The sequence below is a fragment of the Coregonus clupeaformis genome, chromosome 8 (assembly GCF_020615455.1).
Source record: "Coregonus clupeaformis isolate EN_2021a chromosome 8, ASM2061545v1, whole genome shotgun sequence".
NCBI classification, from domain to species: domain Eukaryota; kingdom Metazoa; phylum Chordata; class Actinopteri; order Salmoniformes; family Salmonidae; genus Coregonus; species Coregonus clupeaformis.
In genome coordinates, this window is record NC_059199.1 from 16,046,727 (window position 1) to 16,069,300 (window position 22,574).

At 43.7% G+C, this 22,574-nt stretch overlaps 1 protein-coding gene across 3 annotated transcripts in view; it reads right to left on the reverse strand.

Moving 5' to 3' along the window:
• The window catches only part of LOC121572107 (insulin receptor substrate 1-B-like), a 72,348-nt gene extending 50,751 nt beyond the window's left edge, over positions 1-21,597 (reverse strand). For 2 of the 3 annotated variants that reach the window (XM_045221819.1, XM_045221820.1), the window contains exon 1: positions 20,836-21,597. In XM_045221819.1, the coding sequence (XP_045077754.1) occupies positions 20,836-21,184 (349 nt within the window). In that variant the 5' untranslated portion in view covers positions 21,185-21,597. The remainder of the gene's footprint in view (positions 1-20,835) is intronic. The other variant, XM_045221821.1, reaches the window with a different exon arrangement.
• Between the last annotated feature and the right edge of the window lie 977 nt (positions 21,598-22,574).

The following is a 22,574-nucleotide window of genomic DNA, read 5'->3' on the forward strand; positions in this document are numbered from 1 at the left end:
TATATACAGTGCCTTCGGAAAGTATTCAGACCCCTTGACTTTTTCCAGATTTTGTTATGTTACAGCCTTAATCTAAAATGGATTAAATCAATACCTAAGCAATTTCCACACAATACCCCATAATGACAAAGCGAAAACAGGTTTATATAAATTTTTGCAAATGTATTAAAAATAAACAGAAATACCTTATTTACATAAGTATTCAGACGCTTTGCTATGAGACTCAAAATTTAGCTCAGGTGCATCCTGTTTCCATTGATCATCCTTGAGATGTTTCTACAACTTGGAGTCCACCTGTAGTAAATTAAATTGATTGTACATGATTTGGAAAGGCACACAGCTGTCTGTATAAGGTCCCACAGTTGACAGTGCATGTCAGAGCAAAAACCAAGCCATGAGGTCGAAGGAATTGCCTGTAGAGCTCAGAGACAGGATTGTGTCGAGGTACAGATCTGGGGAAGGGTACCAAAACATTTCTGCAGTAAAGCATGGTGGTGGCAGCATCATGCTGTGGGGATGTTTTTCAGCGGCAGGGACTGGGACACTAGTCAGGATCGAGGGAAAGATGAACGGAGCAAAGTACAGAAAGATCCTTGATGAAAACCTGCTCCAGAGAGCTCAGGACCTCAGACTGGGTGTCACGGTTTCGGCCGAGGCTGCTCCTCCTCCTTGTTCGGGCAGGCTTCGGCGGTCGTCGTCTCCGGAGTACTAGCTGCCACCGTTCTTTGTTTTCGATGTTTGTTTGGTTAGGTCTGTTTGGTACACCTGTTCATGTTTAGTGTTGATTATGTGTCCTATAAGTTCTCGTTGTTTCTGTCATGTGTTGTGTGTAATTGTTTTCACCTGTCTGTTGGTGCTCTTCATTTGTTTGGTCAGACGCCAGAGTGTACCGTCGCACTTTTGTTTTCGTGCATAGTCGGTTTTGGTATTTTACGCACTGTTGCGTATTGTTCGCCTCCGGGTTAGTTGGACCCGTTTGTATTTGTTTCATCTCAGTAAAGTCAGGTTTGACTGAGCTCCTGTGTCCTGCACTTGATTCCACACCACACTCGCATCAGAACCCTTGACAGAATTACACACCAAATGAATGCCTAACGACTACCTAAGTATGGCTCCCAATCAGAGACAACGAGCTACAGCCGTCTCTGATTGGGAGCCACCCTGGCCAACATAGAATTAAAAAACCTAGAAATTAACACCCTGGCTCAACATACGAGAGTCCCCAGAGCCAGGGCGTGACAGTACCTCCCCCCAAAGGCGCGGACTCCGACCGCGCCAACCAAACACAACAGGGGAGGGACCGGGTGGGCACTCCGCCTCGGCGGCGGATCCGGCTCCGGACATTACCCCCACTCCTTCTCTAACCCCCCAAAGTACCCCTGGTCCGGTCTGGCCCTGCTGACCGGAGCTGAACTGAACACTGGTGGAGCGGATTGCTCTAGCTCCGGCGTGACGCAGCTGACCCGTGCCGACCCAGGCACCGGTGGAACAGGCACGGGCTGTGCCGTACTGACGACGCACACTACTGGCTTGGTGTGGGGAGCAGGAACGGGCCGAGCCGGGCTGACGAAACGCACCACTGACTTGGTGCGGGGAGCAGGAGCGGGCTGGACCGGGCTGACGAGGCGCACCACTGACTTGGTGCGGGGAGCAGGAACGGGCCGAGCCGGGCTGATGAAGCGCACCACTGACTTGGTGCGGGGAGCAGGAACGGGCCGAGCTGGGCTGACGAAACGCACCACTGACTTGGTGCGGGGAGCAGGAGCGGGCCGGACCGGGCTGACGAAGCGCACCACTGACTTGGTGCGGCGAGCAGGAACGGGCCGAGCTGGGCTGACGCAGCGCACCACTGGCTGGGTGCGGGGAGCAGGAACAGGTCGGACCGGGCTGGCGACGCGCACCACAGGCTCGGTACGAGGGACAGGAACAGGCCGGACCGTACTGGGGACACACACCACTGGCCCTACGCGGGGATCAGGAACGGGCCGGACCGGACTGGTAACACACCCCAGTACCTCTCGCCGTGCCTCTACACTTTCCTCCCCTTTTGTGACCAGTGGCCCCCGTAACCTGGCGGCCTCCTCTACTAACCGCTCTATCGCGGCCTCCTGCTGCCCCGTCGTCCACGGCGTGAGCCCCCCCCTAAAAATTTTCTGGGTGTCTGTCCTCCTCGTGGACCAGGCCTCCATAGTTCTCGCCCAACTCTCGCTCTTCTGCTTCCAAGTCCTCTCTGGCGTTGGCTCCTGGACACGCTGCTTGGTCCAGTTATGGTGGTTTCTTCTGTCACGATCGTCGGGAACAGAGGACCAAGGCGCAGCGTGGAATGCGAACATATTTATTAAATAATGATCACACGAACAAAACAACAAAACGATAACGTGACGTCCCTGGTTACATACACCAACCAACACGGAACAAGAAACCACACCAAATGAATGCCTAACGGCTACCTAAGTATGGCTCCCAATCAGAGACAACGAGCTACAGCCGTCTCTGATTGGGAGCCACCCTAGCCAACATAGAATTACAAAACCTAGAAATTAACACCCTGGCTCAACATACGAGAGTCCCCAGAGCCAGGGTGTTTATGGGGTGAAGGTTAACCTTCCAACAGGACAACAACCCTAAGCACACAGCCAAGACAACGCAGTAGAGGCTTCGGGATGAGTCTCTGAATGTCCTTGAGTGGCCTAGCCAGAGCCCGGACTTGAACCCGATCGAACATCTCTGGGAGACCTGAAAATAGCTGTGCAGCGACACTCCTCATCCAACCTGACAGAGCTTGAGAGGATCTGCAGAGAAGAATGGGAGAAACTCCCCAAATACAGGTGTGCCAAGCTTGTAGCGTCATACCCAAGAAGACTCGAGGCTGTAATCACTGCCAAAGGTGCTTCAACAAAGTACTGAGTAAAGGGTCTGAATACTTATGTAAATGTAATATTTCAGTTTATTTTTATAAATTAGCAAACATTCATAAAAACCTGTTTTTGCTTTGTCATTATGGGGTATTGTGTTTAGAATGATGAGGGAAAAAAATTATTTAATCAATTTTAGAATAAGGCTGTAACCTAACAAAATGTGGAAAAAGTCAAGGGGTCTGAATACTTTCTGAATGCACTGTATATGGGGCATACAATAATCTCAGCTCTATAGATTTTGCTGCAAAGAAACAGAATCACTAGATAATTTATTCTGGTATTGTCCCCATGTAGCTTGTTTCTGGTCACAGGTTCAGGAATGGCTGACAAATCACAACATTCATTTAAAATTAACCCTTCAAGTAGCAGTGTTGGGCGATTTGGAAAGCCATAGTCAATCAATCAACAATATACAAATACCTTTAGGAAAAATATTAATGTTTAACTTCAAATGGTTCAAAATTCATGTAAGACATCACAGCATAGTTGAAAAATATGGAACTGCTCGGCCTCCGACCGCAAGGCACTACAGAGGGTAGTGCGTACGGCCCAGTACATCACTGGGGCCAAGCTTCCTGCCATCCAGGACCTCTATACCAGGCGGTGTCAGAGGAAGGCCCTCAAAATTGTCAAAGACTCCAGCCACCCTAGTCATAGACTGTTCTCTCTGCTACCGCACAGCAAGCGGTACCGGAGCGACAAGTCTAGGTCCAAAAGGCTTCTCAACAGCTTCTACCCCCAAGCCATAAGACTCCTGAACAGCTAATCATGGCTACCCGGACTACTTGCACTGCCCCCCCCCCCCACCCCATCTTTTACGCTGCTGCTACTCTGTTAATTATTTATGCATAGTCACTTTAACTCTACCCACATGTACATATTACCTCAACTAGCCGGTGCCCCCGCACATTGACTCTGCACCGGTACCCCCCTGTATATAGCCTCCCTACTGTTATTTTATTTTACTTCTGCTCTTTTTTTCTCAACACTTTTTTGTTGTTGTTGTTTTATTTTACTTTTTTATAAAAAAATAATGCATTGTTGGTTAAGGGCTGTAAGTAAGCATTTCACGGTAATGTCTACGGTAATGTCTACACCTGTTGTATTCGGCGCATGTGGCAAATAAAATTTGATTTGATTTGATTTGATGATGTCTACAAGATGAAATAAAATTGTATTTGTCACATGTGCCAAATACAACAAGTGTAGGCTTTACCATGAAATGCTTACTTAATAACCCTTTCCCAACAATGCAGTTAAAAAGTAAGTAAATTAACAAATATACTAAAATAAAAGAGTAACACAGTAAAATAACAAAAAATATCAATAACCCGCCCTCTTTTGCCCTCAGAACAGCCTCAATTCGTAGGGGCATGGACTCTTCAAGGTGTCGAAAGCGTTCCACAGCGATGCTGGCCCATGTTGACTCCGATGCTTCCCACAGTAGTGTCGAGTTGGCTGGATGTCCTTTGGGTGGTGGACCATTCTTGATACACATGGAAAACTGTTGAGCGTGAAAAACCCAGCAGCGTTGCAGTTCTTGACACAAACTGGTGCGCCTGGCACCTACTACCATATCCTGTTCAAAGGCACTTACATTTTTTGTCTTGCCCATTCATCCTCTGAATGGCACACATACACAATCCATGTCTCAATTGTCTCAAGGCTTAAAAATCCTTCTTTAACCTGTCTCCTCCCATTCACCTAAACTAATTGAAGTGGATTTAACAAGTGACATCAATATGGGATTATAGAGCTTTCACCTAGATTCACCTGGTCAGTCTGTCATGGAAAGAGCAGGTGTTCTTTATGTTTTGTATACTCAGTGTACAAGGAGTACCGGTACCAAGGTGGGATGGCTGAGAGTAGCAGAGGTTTGGGATTTTAAAGCTCACGATCGGTAATAGTTATTCCTGAAAACACTATGGAGATGTCTGAGTCCTATCTATCCAAAATGTAATGTGTATAAGAAAAAAAATGATAACTTTATGTACCGTAAAACCTCCATTAATAGCCCAGGCATTTATTTGCTTAAATCACTGAACACAACAAGCACTTATTAGAGACAGGCTTATATTTCTTAATGCACACAGCTTTTGCTCATTTGCATAGTTGAATTGTTTAATTCCAGCATTCACTTCCAGCATTTTAATCAATTTCTTCATTTCCTGCACTAATGTGTTATTATTTACATACTCTGTCACGTTTCTTTTTTCTTAGTATGCCTCTATTTAAAATTTAAATTAAAAAATGTCCTTGACAAAATAATTATTCTACTCTTTGACTGTGCATTTTCGGCAGTTTTTACTTTCAACACTAGAGGGCGATCGGACGATTTGTAAGGGTCTACACGCCAATCGCCAAATGCTTTTGGGAACGGGCAATCCACGGATGCAAAAAGGACAATGTTGGAATTTATTTCAATAAGAGAAAAACTGTGAAATGGAGAGTTGAAAATAAAGAGAAGGGAGGGCCAGAAAAGTAATGTTTGGAAAATATTTGTTAAAGTAGTAAAAGAGGATGATAGCAGTGTTATGTGTGAGGACTGTGATGACAGTCACACGACAGGGACTTCAAATAGGCCTACGGCACGTCAAGGGAACTGTAGCGTACTGTTCAGATGGGTTAAATGGAAACTGAAATCTGGACACTGACTGTAGGTCTCTAACCTGTCACATAGCCTTAATATTAACTGCTGCAGAATTAAGCATTTCTTAATTACACCAAATGTAGCCAACATTTTGACTTGGGAAATGGAGTGGAGAAATATATTGTCTTTCTTTCAGCATCTTGAGAGAATGCTAATCCCCGGTTAGCACCTACAGACGTTATCTATCTTAATCAGCATCATAAAAGCTGATAGTATTTCAACCACATAAAATAAGCATCCAAGCCTAAATTAAATCTTATCAAACACATGTTGGGTCGTTTTCACAGCTTTGTATTTCCTTACAACCGGGCAAAATTTTGCACTGAAAATCTTTCCAGTTTTTTGGGGAGTTATTGCTTTTTCTCCCCGGTCCCTAAATGTCTTTGCTCTGCGAAAGAAGCAGAGAAGACCAATGTCAACTAGATTGAAGCGTTCATTCTACCAATTAATGATATAATTTTGGTGAGCAAGGGTTTATTTAGTGTTCTATGGCAAATATAATGACAAAAGAGAAGTATCTAATTATAGACAAGTTGACTAACAAATAGCCTACCAAAACGTTGGAAATTATTAGCGGAAACATAGACCTAAAATCAGGCAAAAGAAATCCTGCACCCCCTGTCAAAAAATAATTCACTGTAGCCTACAGTGCATGTTCTATATTAGCAGGCTAGGGTCGGGTGCGGGCCTCAGATTTTCACTTTATCACATATAGTCGGGAGGTTGCGGATGGGTTATTAGCAATTGCGGGCGGGTGCGGGTGAACAAAACAGCTTACCCGCGCATCACTAACAGGTGGCTAGTTGAGGCTCAGCGTTTAATTGAAGTTTTACGGTAACTACTGTGTATAAAAGTACCATGTTTGAAAAATGTGTGTAAAATGTATATGTAACAAAAAAATTGTAAAAACAAAACAATATAACAGTTACTTTTGTCCTCCGAAGAGGTGGTGGTGGTGGTGGATGCCCTCCCCCCCAAAACAAATGTTATATACATATACATACATACAGTGCTGTGTATGTCCTCACCTTAAGTTTGCACTGCTCCGTTGTTTACAAGGGTCAACAACAGTTCTTGAGGTGGCTTGTGAGCCAGAAGATTTGGTCTGGCAAACGATGATGCCCCACACTTATACTCTGCTTCAGCCTTGATACACTCCAGTGAATATAAATAGTTCGGTAAATAAGCTTCTCTTACAGCTTGATACAGTTCTTATTGGCCAAATGGACTCCTTGAACCCAGCTTAACAATATCTCTCTCGGCAGCTGGACTGTATTTGTGCAAATTATGGATAGGGAGGGAGATTGCCTTCGAGATATTAAGATGAAAACGGTCCCTGGCTGCTTCAGGTGAGTTTCCCAGAACGCAGCACGGAGAGCGTCGGAGACTGAGGCAGTTATTCAAAGTGGGCTACGGGTGCACAGACTGACTGCTGTGATGTCTGTTATGCTTTTTCTCTGTGTGTGTGTGTATGTGTGTGTGTGTGTAGAGAGCGAGAGAGAATGCACTTCTCTCCCTTTTGTATCACCAGCTCCCACATACACTGCCAGTGTATAATAGCTACCTCCCACTGTCAACACATTTCTCAAAGCTTAGGCCCAGAACCGCAGTATAAGCCATAGCATGTCAAAAAGCACTCCTCCACACCTACAGGACCAAGAAGACTGACATGACTTGAAAGTGGCGGCAGCACAGTATTTGCTTGACTGAAAAGGTATTAAATTAAGCGGAGTGTTCCAGAAAGGAATATATGCATTGCTATGTGTCATCTCTCCTCTGGCCCCCCATTTGTCCTATAGGACCTAGCCTGTTTGTCTGAGTTGGTGTGAATTCTTCTGCTTCCATACTGTACAAGTGGGGGTTCACGTTACCCCCATAAACTTTCAGCTTACTGGATGGAAACCCCAAAGACTGCACGGTCACTGACACAAAGACTGCTCATTTAGCCTAGATCTTTTTCCAATGGCATCTTTGAAAATGTGAGGAGCTTGTTGTCAACTGTTTTCAACCCCAGTATAACATATTTCAGCCACACACTTTTACTGTATACATAGGTTGGAATTCAAAGGGTGGGTGTGCATACAAGTTGGCCTTTCCCCTCAACAACAAAAAAATCTGCCAACGTTAGCATGACAGAGATGGATAATTGTGGAACTACATGAACTAGACCCTATATGCAATATGAGCCGTATGGGTGTAGATTGATGTAGCTGGCTCAGACCAGTCAGAGGAGAGAGATGTATGTGTTATAACACAACACTAAAGAAACAGGAGGAGTGGGGGTAACAGGTTTCTGAGCAATGTCGAGTTACGCTGTTGTTCAACAACACCACAAAGCGGAGAAATCAGTGACAAAATTGACAGAAGAAATGCCAAAAGACAGATGTCAAAATGTTTGTCAAGACAGGGTCGTTGATTTAGTTAGCTCTGCCGATGTTTTATGGCTGACAACTGGAGAGAGAGACACCCCTTCTCCTCCCCCTTTCCTCCCCTCCCTCCGCAATCTGGCAACCACATCCCATACCCACTCGGAGGTCTCTGAGGGTGCTCCTCTGCTGCTGTTTCCTTCTGTCTCTTCCATGCGTAGTGCTGCATGTGGGGGAGAAACGTTTGACAAACATTCCAGGATCAGTTAGGCCTATGTAGCCTATTGTTGCTGTTGTTTTCTGCCCAGTTGGTTACAGTTAGGACTGGAGTAAGGAAAACTGATCCTAGATCTGTAAGTAGGGCCAACTAACGCCTGAGACAGCCTGGAGAGCACAGGTAATAGGCCAGCCGACGACATTAGTTAAGGCACAGGTTAACCAAGTCAAAAGAGGTCCAATTCTATTTCAACCTCTTGATCATTGTTACCGGTGCAGAATGTTTGGGACATGGAATACATCTATACAGTAAGAGGCTTCTGTGTTTCTCTCTCACCTAGTTTAGTGCCCTCATTCTAAATCAGCTCTTTTACATAACGCAGGCCAGCAACTCAGCTGTAAGTACCTCAAATCCAAACCTTCGTTTGCTAAGATTGCATCATGTGTGTCCTCCCCACCCCAGTTACCGCCGGTCTATGAGCTTTCACATTGTGAGACCGCAGAACAAACCTGCCGATTGCAGCCAGTCGGCCACTGGCTTGAGAGTTGTGTTTGCACAAAATGCTTGATCAACAGCTGATAACAGGAGGGATTCGAAAGTGTCTCTACATTGAAATCAATGCTTTCTGTTTTTGTGTGCATAATTGCAAATAATAAATAATACAAAAAAAACCTCTAAATTGAAGATGAGTAGGCCTACTGACAGTTGGGTATACTGCACAGGTATCCAACCATATGGATCTTACATTTACATTTAAGTCATTTAGCAGACGCTTTTATCCAAAGCGACTTACAAATTGGTGCATTCAACTTAGGATAACCAGTGGGACAACCGCATCTTGATCACAGTATAAACTTGTTCATACTTGATTGTTTTCACCACTGTGATCAATGTCTTGTCTGGGCAAATACTGTCATGTCAGCAGGAAAAGAGAACATACTAAGTAAACAGAGAATCAGGCTCATAACAGAAATCTGGATGTGTTTGAGCAATGGCCTGGGTTGACTTGGGAATGAAGAAGAAGCAGGACAAAGGTTGGCAGTGGCACATTGGCTCCAATATAGCCTACTCCAGCTATAAAAAAGATCTCCTAGTCCAAGGGGGGGCAAAGTACGGCCCGCAGGCCGTATCCAGCCCGCAGGCCGTATCCGGCCCGCCGGGAACTTAAATCCAGCCTGCAATAAAAAAATTTAATGTATTAAATATTATTATATTTGAGTTATGATTTTTGGCCTAAAATTACTCATTCCATGATATACAAACAACCTCCAATAGATGGCGCTGTAGCCTCCACACTCTGTATTTGGGCCTACAGTCGTGGTCAAAAGTTTTGAGAATGACACAAGTATTGGTCTTCACAAAGTTTGCTGCTTCAGTGTTTTTAGATATTTTTGTCAGATGTTACTATGGTATACTGAAGTATAATTACAAGCATTCCATAAGTGTCAAAGGCTTTTATTGACAATTACATTAAGTTTATGCAAAGAGTCAATATTTGCAGTGTTGACCCTTCTTTTTCAAGACCTCTGCAATCGGCCCTGGCATGCTGTCAATTAACTTCTGGGCCACATCCTGACTGATGGCAGCCCATTCTTGCATAATCAATGCTTGGAGTTTGTCAGAATTTGTGGGTTTTTGTTTGGCCACCCACCTCTTGAGGATTGATCACAAGTTCTCAATGGGATTAAGGTCTGGGGAGTTTCCTGGCCATGGACCCAAAATGTTGATGTTTTGTTCCCCGAGCCACTTAGTTATCACTTTTGCCTTATGGCAAGGTGCTCCATTATGCTGGAAAAGGCATTGTTCGTCACCAAACTGTTCTTGGATGGTTGGGAGAAGTTGCTCTCGGAGGATGTGTTGGTACCATTCTTTATTCATGGCTGTGTTCTTAGGCAAAATTGTGAGTGAGCCTACTCCCTTGGCTGAGAAGCAACCCCACACATGAATGGTCTCAGGATGCTTTACTGTTGGCATGACACAGGATTGATGGTAGCATCACCTTGTCTTCTCCTGACAAGCTTTTTTCCGGATGCCCCAAACAATCGGAAAGGGGATTCATCAGAGAAAATGACTTTACTCCTCAGCAGTCCAATCCCTGTACCTTTTTGCAGAATATCAGTCTGTCCCTGATGTTTTTCCTGGAGAGAAGTGGCTTCCTCGCTGCCCTTCTTGACACCAGGCCATCCTCCAAAAGTCTTCGCCTCACTGTGTGTGCAGATGCACTCACACCTGCCTGCTGCCATTCCTGAGCAAGCTCTGCACTGGTGGTGCCCCGATCTTGCAGCTGAATCAACTTTAGGAGACAGTCCTGGCGCTTGCTGGACTTTCTTGGGCGCCCTGAAGCCTTCTTCACAACAATTGAAACTCTCCATTAAGTTCTTGATGATCCGATAAATGGTTGATTTAGGTGCAATCTTACTAGCAGCAATATCCTTGCCTGTGAAGCCCTTTTTGTGCAAAGCAATGATGATGGCACGTGTTTCCTTGCAGGTAACCATGGTTAACAGAGGAAGAACAATGATTTCAAGCGCCACCTTCCTTTTAAAGCTTCCAGTCTGTTATTCTAACTCAATCAGCATGACAGAGTGATCTCCAGCCTTGTCCTCGTCAACACTCACCTGTGTTAACGAGAGAATCACTGACATGATGTCAGCTGGTCCTTTTGTGGCAGGGCTGAAATGCAGTGTAATTTTTTTGTGGGGATTAAGTTCATTTTCATGGCAAAGAAGGACTTTGCAATTAATTGCAATTAATCTGATCACTCTTCATAACATTCTGGAGTATATGCAAATTGCCATCATCAAAACTGAGGCAGCAGACTTTGTGAAAATTAATATTTGTGTCATTTAGAATGTGCTCAATCATCATAGCCACTTCATTGCTTGACGACTTTTGACGTGAAAAATGAGTGCTGCGAAAATGAGAAAAGTGGACTCTGAATGTCGTGTGTTTAAAGAAGAATGGACAGCAAAATACTTTTTTACTAATATTGGACATAAGGCAGTATGTCTAATATACCAAGAAATATGCAGTTTTTAAGGAATATAATCTCAATCCTCATTTTCCAAGCAAGCATGCTAAACTACGCTAGCAATCTGTCCTCTCAGGAAAAGGCAAGGAAGGCCTCAAAACCTGCCACAAACTTAAAAGCTCAACAAAACACGTTTACTAAATGGTGCTCTACTCAAGACTCCGTAAATAAGGCAAGCTACGTAGTGGCACATAAAATCGCAAAGCATAGCAAGCCTTTTGCTGAAGGGGAGTTTGTGAAAGAGTGTATGGTGGAAACTGCTGGTTTACTTTGTCCTGAGAGTAAAAGCCAATTCAAGAAAATTAGCTTATCACGCAGAACCATCACCAGGCATGTGGAAGTGATAAGTGAGGAGCTAATCTCCGAGTTGAAGAAAAAAGCAGATGGCTTCGATCTTTTTTCTACAGCACTGGATGAGATTACTGACATTAGAGACACCGCTCAACTTTTAATTTTTGTCAGATGGAATCAATGATGGGAACAACCAGGGGCTCTGACTTATATGACAGGGTGTCTGCCTGCTTGGAAAAAAATCTACCGTGGATCTAACCGGTAAAAACATTGGCCTACTAAAAAGATTACAAGACAAAGTAAAAGAAGAAAGCCCTAACTCGAGGAATTGATATTTCTTCACTGTATTATTCATCAGGAAGCACTGTGTAAAAGTGTGTTAAAACTGGAAAATGTTGTCAAAGTGATTGTAAAACTTGCCATCTTTATACGGGCAAGGGGGCGTAACCATCGTCAGTTTATTCAGCTGTTTAATGACACAGAGGCAGAGCACCAGGACTTGTTGTACCATTCAAATGTGCGCTGTTGTCACAGAATCGTCTAGAATGTCATTGCATGCAGTAGTGTTAAGATCTCCCTTTACTGGAACTAAGGGGCCTAGCCCGAACCATGAAAAACAGCCCCAGACCATTATTCCTCCTCCACCAAACTTTACAGTTGGCACTATGCATTGGTGGAGGTAGCGTTCTCCTGGCATCCACCAAACCCAGATTAGTCCGTCGGACTACCAGATGGTGAAGCGGGATTCATCACTCCAGAGAACGCGTTTCCACTGCTCCAGAGTCCAATGGCGGCGAGCTTTACACCACTCCAGCTGACGCTTGGCATTGCGCATGGTGATCTTAAGCTTGCGTGCGGCTGCTCGGCCATGGAAAAACATTTCATTAAGCTCCCGACTAACAGTTATTGTGCTGACGTTGCTTCCAGAGGCAGTTTGGAACTCGGTAGTGAGTGTTGCAACCAAGGACAGACGATTCAGCATGTTCTGTGAGCTTGTGTGGCCTACCACTTCACGGCTGAGCCGTTGTTGCTCGTAGACATTTCCACTTCACAATAACAGCACTTACAGTTGACCGGGGAAGCTCTAGCAGGGCAGAAATTTGACGAACTGACTTGTTGGAAAGGTGGCATCCTATGATGGTGCCACGTTGAAAGTCACTCAGCTCTTCAGTAAGGCCATTCTACTGTGTACGGAGATTGCATGGCTGTGTGCTCAATTTTATACACCCGTCAGCAATGGGTGTGGCTGAAATAGCCGAATCCACTAATTTGAAGGAGTGTCCACATACTTTTAGCCATATAGTGTATATGTCTTCTAAACTTCCATGTCTAGTTGCAGGGGGTTCGTTTGAATTTAGAAAATGCTCCCTTGTTCAATTAAATAAATGTTTTGCTCCATGAAGTAATTCTACAATGTGTATGCTGCCATCTTGTCTATTTCAAATATTCTTTCATTGATTGGGACAGGTGGGTGTCCACCAGTGGAGGCTCCTCAGAGGAGGAAGGGGAGGGCCATCCTCCTCAGTGAATTTCATCAAAATAAAATAGTGAAACGATATAAAACTATACCAAATATATTCACGTCATCAAATAATTGATTAAAACACTGTTTTGCAATGAAAGTCTACAGTATCCTCAACAGCACTCTGTAGGGTAGCACCATGGTGTAGCTACTTTCTGTCCTACTCTGGTTACATTGACTTCAACACAAAACCTAGGAGGCTCGTGGTTCTCACCCCCTTCCATAGACTTACAAAGTAATTATGACAACTTCTGGAAGACTTCCTCCAACCTATCAGAGATCTTGCAGTAAACTGACATGTGGTCCATCCAATCAAAGGATCAGTGCATAAAATCTTTGACTTAAAGAGAAAGAAAGAAAATAGTTGAACAGTTTTGAACAAATTAATTTCTTTAAAAATGAAGGAGAAGCAAGAGCAAGAGAGAGAGCTATATTTCATTGTATTTTTTTTCACTTTCACTTAGCTAGCGAATGCAGCTAGCTAGTTTAGTCTACTCAAACACCCGGCTCAAACAGAGAGGGATGATATGTTAGTTAGCTGGCTATGGACATCCAACACTGGACATCTTCCAAGTCAAAGTAAGCTTTTGGTTGTATTAATTTATTGCCACCGGGGCCCGCCGGTGTAACTGCTAAACTGCTTGCTGACTGTAAACTGTACTGCATGATTGTAGCGGGTTTACTAACGCGTTAGTTCTAGTCGCTATGTTGGTTATGACATTAGCTAATATGGTGACAAAGATGTAGGCTGTGTGTAGCGGTTAGCGGTTATGATATGAAGGTTTGGCTTAGAAAGGTTTTTTTCGCCTGGCGACAGACAGCTGATGTGTTGTGCACTGAAGTCCACAAGCGAAGGGAAAAGGTGAGAAGGGAGGGTGCGTAGATACGGGAACAACGATCAAAGGGATCATGCTGTTTGTATGTGGCTGCTATGAAAGTGAACTGTGTTTGCGTGTGATAAAGGGTGTATTCATTCCGCCGATTCTGTTGAAAAACGTTCTTAAACGGAAGGAAACGGGGAAAACATACCTGAATTTGTCCAATAGGAACTCTCATTTGCAACTGTTGGACTAATGATTACACCCTAGATCAGCTAGATGCAGGCAAGAGTGTGCAAGGCGGCATTGAATGTGTCAATGTCTGTCACCTTTATTACTCAAATTTCTCTTGAGCTGTGCACCTACAGTACGTTGTAAACTTTCATTCATAGGCTAGGTTGTAGCAACCTCATGATGGGTACAGGGAAAATTTGAGTATCATGTAGTTGCCTAAACTCATCAATGTTACATTGAGCTGGGTGAATGGCATATGAATGACAGTCATCCAATATGCTGTAATAGAAATAAGGCCATTCTCATTTTTTTTTTTACATTTGTCCTCCTCCCAAATGGCACCGACCGCCACTGGTGTGCCGCATGTCATGATTACATCACCTGTCTCGATCTATGCATACACATTGTTGGATTACTTAATGGAGGAACATTCTATTTACATTTAGTAACAGAACATTTTCTAAATTCAACAAACAGCCTACAACTAGACATGTACACTACCGGTCAAAAGTTTTACAACACCTACTCATTCAAGGGTTTTCTTTATTTTTACAATTTTCTACATTGCAGAATAATAGTGAAGACATCAAAACTATGAAATAACGCATATGGAATCATGTAGTAACCGAAAAAGTGTTAAACAAATCAAAATATATTTTATATTTGAGATTCTTCAAATAGCCACCCTTTGCCTTGATGACAGCTTTGCACACTCTTGGCATTCTCTCAACCAGCTTCATGAGGTAGTCACCTGGAATGCATTTCAATTAACAGGTGTGCCTTCTTAAAAGTTAATTTGTGGAATGTATTTCCTTCTTAATGCGTTTGAGCCAATCAGTTGTGTTGTGACAAGGTAGGGGGGGTATACAGAAGATAGCCCTATTTGGTAAAAGACCAAGCCATTTTATGGCAAGAACAGCTCAAATAAGCAAAGAGAAATGACAATCCATCATTACTTTAAGACATGAAGGTCAGTCAAGTCGTGCTATAAATTCTCAGACAACACAAAAATTCCTTGATGCCCTTCCAGACTCCTTCTGCCTACCCAAGGACGTCAGAGGACAAAAATCAGTTAACCACTTAACTGAGGAACTCAATTTAACCTTGCGCAATACCCTAGATGCAGTTGCACCCCTAAAAACGAAAAACATTTGTCATAAGAAACTAGCTCCCTGGTATACAGAAAATACCCGAGCTTTGAAGCCAGCTTCCAGGAAATTGGAACGGAAATGGCGCCACACCAAACTGGAAGTCTTCCGACTAGCTTGGAAAGACAGTACCGTGCAGTACCGAAGAGCCCTCACTGCTGCTCGATCATCCTACTTTTCCAACTTAATCGAGGAAAATAAGAACAATCCAAAATTTCTTTTTGATACTGTTGCAAAGCTAACTAAAAAGCAGCATTCCCCAAGAGAGGATGGCTTTCACTTCAGCAGTAATAAATTCATGAACTTCTTTGAGGAAAAGATCATGACCATTAGAAAGCAAATTACGGACTCCTCTTTGAATCTGCGTATTCCTCCAGGGCTTAGCTGTCCTGGATCTGCACAGACTCTGCGAGGGCCTGGGATCGGGAGAGACACTTAAGTGTTTTAGTACTATATCTCTTGACACAATGATGAAAATAATCATGGCCTCTAAACCTTCAAGCTGCATACTGGATCCTATTCCTACTAAACTGCTGAAGGAGCTGCTTCCTGTGCTTGGCCCTCCTATGTTGAACATAATAAACAGCTCTCTATCCACCGGATGTGTACCAAACTCACTAAAAGTGGCAGTGATAAAGCCTCTCTTGAAAAAGCCAAACCTTGACCCGGAAAATATAAAAAACTATCGGCCTATATCGAATCTTCCATTCCTCTCAAAAATTTTAGAAAAAAGCTGTTGCGCAGCAACTCACTGCCTTTCTGAAGACAAACAATGTATACGAAATGCTTCAGTCTGGTTTTAGACCCCATCATAGCACTGAGACTGCACTTGTGAAGGTGGTAAATGACCTTTTAATGGCGTCAGACCGAGGCTCTGCATCTGTCCAGTTTGTCTCTGTGAATGGTCTGTCCTCCGACAAATCAACTGTACATTTCGGTGTTCCTCAAGGTTCCGTTTTAGGACCACTATTGTTTTCACTATATATTTTACCTCTTGGGGATGTTATTCGAAAACATAATGTTAACTTTCACTGCTATGCGGATGACACACAGCTGTACATTTCAATGAAACATGGTGAAGCCCCAAAATTGCCCTCGCTAGAAGCCTGTGTTTCAGACATAAGGAAGTGGATGGCTGAAAACGTTCTACTTTTAAACTTCGGACAAAACAGAGATGCTTGTTCTAGGTCCCAAGAAACAAAGAGATCTTCTGTTAAATCTGACAATTCATCTTGATGGTTGTAAAGTCGTCTCAAATAAAACTGTGAAGGACCTCAGCGTTACTCTTGACCCTGATCTCTCTTTTGACGAACATATCAAGACTGTTTCAAGGACAGCTTTTTTCCATCTACGTAACATTGCAAAAATCAGAAATTTTCTGTCCAAAAATGATGCAGAAAAATTAATCCATGCATTTGTTACTTCTAGGTTAGACTACTGCAATGCTCTACTTTCCGGCTACCGGATAAAGCACTAAATAAACTTCAGTTAGTGCTAAATACGGCTGCTAGAATCCTGACTAGAACCAAGAAATTTGATCATATTACTCCAGTGCTAGCTTCCCTACACTGGCTTCCTGTTAAGGCAAGGGCTGATTTCAAGGTTTTACTGTTAACCTATAAAGCGTTACATGGGCTTGCTCCTACCTATCTTTCCGAGTTGGTCCTGCCGTACATACCAATACGTACGCTACGGTCACAAGACGCAGGCCTCCTAATTGTCCCTAGAATTTCTAAGCAAACAGCGGGAGGCAGGGCTTTCTCCTATAGATCTCCATTTTTATGGAACAGTCTGCCTACCCATGTGAGAGACGCAGACTCGGTCTCAACCTTTAAGTCTTTACTGAAGACTTATCTCTTCAGTAGGTCATATGATTGAGTGTAGTCTGGCCCAGGAGTGTGAAGGTGAACGGAAAGGCTCTGGAGCAACGAACAGCCCTTGCTGTCTCTGCCGGGCCGGTTCCCTCTCTCCACTGGGGGTTCTCTGCCTCTAACCCTGTTACAGGGGCTGAGTCACTGGCTTGCTGGTGCTCTTTCATGCCGTCCCTAGGAGGGGTGCGTCACTTGAGTGGGTTGAGTTACTGACGTGATCTTCCTGTCTGGGTTGGCGCCCCCCTTGGTTTGTGCTGTGGTGGAGACCTCTGTGGGCTATACTCGGCCTTGTCTCAGGATTGTAAGTTGGTGGTTGAGGATATCCCTCTAGTGGTGCGGGGGCTGTGCTTTGGCAGAGTGGGTGGGGTTATATCCTTCCTGTTTGGCCCTGTCCGGGGTTTCTTCGGATGGGGCCACAGTGTCTCCGGACCGCTCCTGTCTCAGCCTCCAGTATTTATGCTGCAGTAGTTTATGTGTCGGGGGGCTGGGGTTAGTTTGTTATACCTGGAGTACTTCTCCTGTCTTATCCAGTGTCCTGTGTGAATTTAAGTATGCGCTCTCTAATTCTCTCGTTCTCTCTGAGAACCTGAGCCCCTAGGACCATACGTCAGGACTACCGGGCATGCTGACACCTTGCTGTCCCCAGTCCGCCTGGCCTTGCTGCTATTCCAGTTTCAACTGTTCTGCCTGCGGTTCACGAAACCCCTACCTGTCCCAGACCTGCTGTTTTCAACTCTTAATGATCGGCTATGAAAAGCCAACTGAGAGACCTGAGCCCTAGGACCATACGTCGGGACTACCGGCCGTGGTGACTCCTTGCTGTCCCCAGTCCGCCTGGCCTTGCTGCTATTCCAGTTTCAACTGTTCTGCCTGCGGTTATGGAACCCCTACCTGTCCCAGACCTGCTGTTTTCAACTCTTAATGATCGGCTATGAAAAGCCAACTGAGATTTATTCCTGATTATTATTTGACCATGCTTGTCACTTATGAACATTTTTGAACATCTTGGTATGGTTCTGTTATAATCTCCACCCGGCACAGCCAGAAGAGGACTGGCCACCCCTCATAGCCTGGTTCCTCTCTAGGTTTCTTCCTAGGTTTTGGCCTTTCTAGGGAGTTTTTCCTAGCCACCGTGCTTCTACACCTGCATTACTAGCTGTTTGGGGTTTTAGGCTGGGTTTCTGTACAGCACTTCGAGATATTAGCTGATGTACGAAGGGCTATATAAAATAAAATTGATTGATTGAATACGGAACATTTCAAGAACTTTGAAAGTTTATTCAAGTGCAGTCGCAAAACCCATCAAGCCCTATGATGAAACTGGCTCTCAAGAGGACCGCCACAGGAAAGGAAGACCCAGAGTTACCTCTGCTGCAGAGGATAAGTTAATTAGAGTTACCAGCCTCAGAAATTGCAGCCCAAATAAATGCTTCACAGAGTTCAATAACCGACACATTTCAACATCAACTGTTCAGAGGAGACTGCGCGAATCAGGTCTTCATTGTCGAATTGCTGCAAAGAAACCACTACTAATGGACACCAATAAGAAGAAGAGACTTGCTTGGGCCAAGAAACACAAGCAATGGACATTAGACTGGTGGAAATGTGTCCTTTGGTTTGCAGTCCAAATTGGAGATTGTTGGTTCCAACCGCTGTGTCTTTGTGGTGTGGGTGAACGGATGATCTCCGCATGTGTATTTCCCACCGTAAAGCATGGAGGAGGAGGTGTTATGGTTTGAGGGTACTTTGCTGGTAACACTGTCTGTGATTTATTTAGAATTCAAGGCACACTTAACCAGCATGGCCATCACAGCATTCTGCAGCGATACGCCATCCCATCTGGTTTGGGCTTAGTGGGACTATCATTTGTTTTTCAACAGGACAATGACCCAACACACCTCCAGGCTGTTTAAGGGCGATTTTACCAAGAAGGAGAGTGATGGAGTGCTGCATCAGATGACCTGGCCTCCACAATCCCCAGACCTCAACCAAATTGAGATGGTTTGGGATGAGTCGGACGTCAGAGTGAAGGAAAAGCAGCCAACAAGTGATCAGCATATGTGGGAACTCCTTCATGACTGTTGGAAAAGCATTCCAGGTGAAGCTGGTTGAGAGAATGCCAAGCGTTTGCAAAGCTGTCATCAAGGTAAAGGGTGGCTATTTTAAGAATCTCAAATATAACATATATGTTGATTTGTTTAACACTTTTTTGGTTACTACATGATTCCATATGTGTTATTTCATAGTGAAGACATCAAAACTATTATTCAACAATGCAGAAAATAGTAAAAATAAAGAAAAACCCTTTAATGAGTAGGCGTTCTAAAACTTTTGACCGGTAGTGTATATTTAGAAGACATTGGTTGTCTTCCAAGACGGGAAGTTAAGGTAGGTTGAAAATTCTCTGTGCTATGCCAAATAGTACAGGGTTTTTTCTGGATCAAAAAGGGGCTTAGGTGGTGGGCGTGGCAGGGGGCGTGACAATGAACACAGTCAGCCTTCATGAGGTTACATATTAGAGACCTCATCTTGGCACTCTAGAGACATTTTAGAATTCTACAAATTTCTACATGGAGCTGAGATACATTTTTGCAGTTTTAAAGCTAATTTCCTGCAATTCTACACATTTTGCCATGCAGCAGAGAGACATTTTTGCAGTTTAAAGCAAATTTTCTGCGATTCTACATATTCTACCATGGAGCTGAGAGAAAAAATGTATGTTTTAAAGCTAGTTTCCTGCAATTCTATGCATTTTGCCATTGTTAATGCTGTGTTCTTTTGCTCAAACATAATAACAAAATGAATACTGCTAAATTAATTGTTTTGCGAATTTTTAAGTCTCCCCAACTGTCTAGCTTTTATTTTGGTGATTGTTAGTTCTCAAAGATTACGTTTTCATCCTGAAATTTTATTTTAAAAGTTTGGATTTAGGCGACCCGAAAAAACGCTTAGGCCCGCCCAAGGCTTACAATGGAAGAAAAACCCTGTAACTGCTAATGGAGCATCACATTAGCCTGTTACAATCTGCTAGCTAAACCTACTATTGATACAGGCAACATTTTAATGAAACGACTTGTTTTTCCCTTCTCTAAACCCTGTACAAACCACAAGCTCTTTGTCCATATCTGAACTTTTGAAGCAAGTAGACTATCTTTGGTGGTAATAAAAGTATGATCACGTAGCTATGTTCTCAGGGTGGTGTCAAGGATAAGTACACATGGTTACTTTGGAATATGAGATTTGCAGTTTTTGGTGTACATTGGTAAATATAATTATTATGCAAAGAAGTATGCACTGTAATTTTGCATAATATTTAAATTATGGTCCATAGGCAGCAATTCACATGAAGTACAGTAACCACACATTGTAATATGAATATATTTTGACACCACATAATTGGTTTAAGAGCATGCCTCAAAATATTATGATAAAATCGGGACCGACATTTGCGAAACAGCGCTGGTAGTAAATAGTGGGAAAACCCTCGCTGCTGACATGCAATGTGAAATTACTCACGTTGAGAACCATATGCATACTTCTATATTCACATTTTTGGATGTCCTAAAAAAAAAAAAAAACGAATAACAATGACCCATATTTTAAACGACCACGTGTTGAATTTATAAGTTGCATTTGAGCAATTTTGCAGTGGGCTACATTGCCACGTTCAGATAATACTATGGCCACTTCGCTAACGCTAGGCAGCCATATAGAGCTCGGGTTGCAGTCAGAGCTCGCTGTAGTTTGCTAGCTATATATGTTTACTTACTTTTGCATTGCAGCTCCACCATGGCCTGATACCATTCGTTCTGGTCCGCCTCGTTTTCTGCCGCGATGGCAAAGCTCTCCGCCCGGGTGTACAGCACTATCATGTGCTTGTTCTTCGCATCAGCCCGCTTATTGATGTTGAAACACGTCTCCAGCACCAGGGCTTTCTTTGGGACGGGTGTCTTTCCGCGGAATTTCTTCTCGCTCTCGTAGTATTCGAGCCGGGCCGGGCCCCTCACCGAGGCCGTCCGGAGGACGAAGTATCGCCGGTGCATGGATTTCTGCTTGCGGAGGTAGCCGCTCTTTCGAATGTCCTCGTAGCTTTGCGGGTCGGGTGTTTGGCACTCCATTGCGTTCGAGTTATCTTGTTTTTCTCAACTACAACCTAAACTTCTATTCAATGACAGCAAAAATATTTTCGCAAGTTAGCTAGCTAGATAATTCAAACATCATTCAGTCGCGTTCCCCTCCCTCCCTTTAACACATGTATGCAAGGGAGAGAGGTCCTCTAGTCCAGTCCAGTCTTTTAAAATATAAACTAAATATTCCCTTTCCTTTCTCGTTGCAGTACTGTGCCTGCTACTACTATTTAGCTAGCTAGCTGAGTGCTTTAATCCATTTACTGTATAGCTTGGCAGCTGTGTACTGAATACTTCGCTGCAACTGCTGCCCTCTCCACTCCTGTCCCCTCTCTATGGCGTGGAGCTAATGTGAATGAAAAGCTGTCAGTCAACGCTTGTCTGTAGTGACAGAAGAGGGCGAGAGACAGTGTATACAGAGAAGGAAAGAGAGAGAGAACATTGAGTTCATGTGCGAACATAAATCGAATTTCATATGCCGTTTGGTTCTCATAAGAATGCCTATGCCAGTGTTCTTCAGCCAATATTGTGAAACTTCCAACGTTATTTTGAAGATCATATGATGTGCTGCACGATTGAACGATTGTGACATTTTATAACCAGAAATGCAACCCTCATCAAATTGCATCCCGATGATAGAACGAACCTCTGAGCACAATTGGCTTGATTTAACTTTTCAGTTTAACCCTGTAACAGCTGTTGGTGCGATCGATTTAATTGTAATGGGAAAAATTGACATTGTTTAGGCATAATTACATGATTCAATCAAGGTCATGTGCATTTAAGATTGTTAATTGTATTATTTTAGTTACACATAGTTTGTCATAACGAGCAGCCAAATGATTAATCTTTATTTCCGTTATTACATTGTACAACGTGTACAAAACATTAAGAACACCTTCCTAATATTGAGTTGCACTTTCCCCTTTTGCCCTCAAAACAGCCTCAATTCGTCGGGGCATGGACTCTACAAAGTGTCGAAAGCGTTCCACAGGGATGCTGGCCCATGTTGACGCCAATGTTTCCCACAGTTCTTTCAAGTTGGCTGGATGTCCTTTGGGTGGTGGACCATTCTTGATGAGCGTGAAAAGCCCAGTAGCGATGTAGTTCTTGACACACTCAAACCTACTAGCAAAGGCACTTAAATCTTTTGAATGCTCTAAATGGCACATACACAATCCATGTCTCAAGGCTTACACATCCTTCTTTAACCTGTATCCTCCCCTTCTTCTACACTGATTGAAGTGTAATTTAGCAAGTGACATCAATAAGGTATCAAAGCTTTCACCTGGTCAGTCCATGTCATGGAGCAGGTGTTCTTAATGTTTTGTACACTCAGTGTATATGCCACATCATGGACAAGGCTAGAAAACTATGCAAC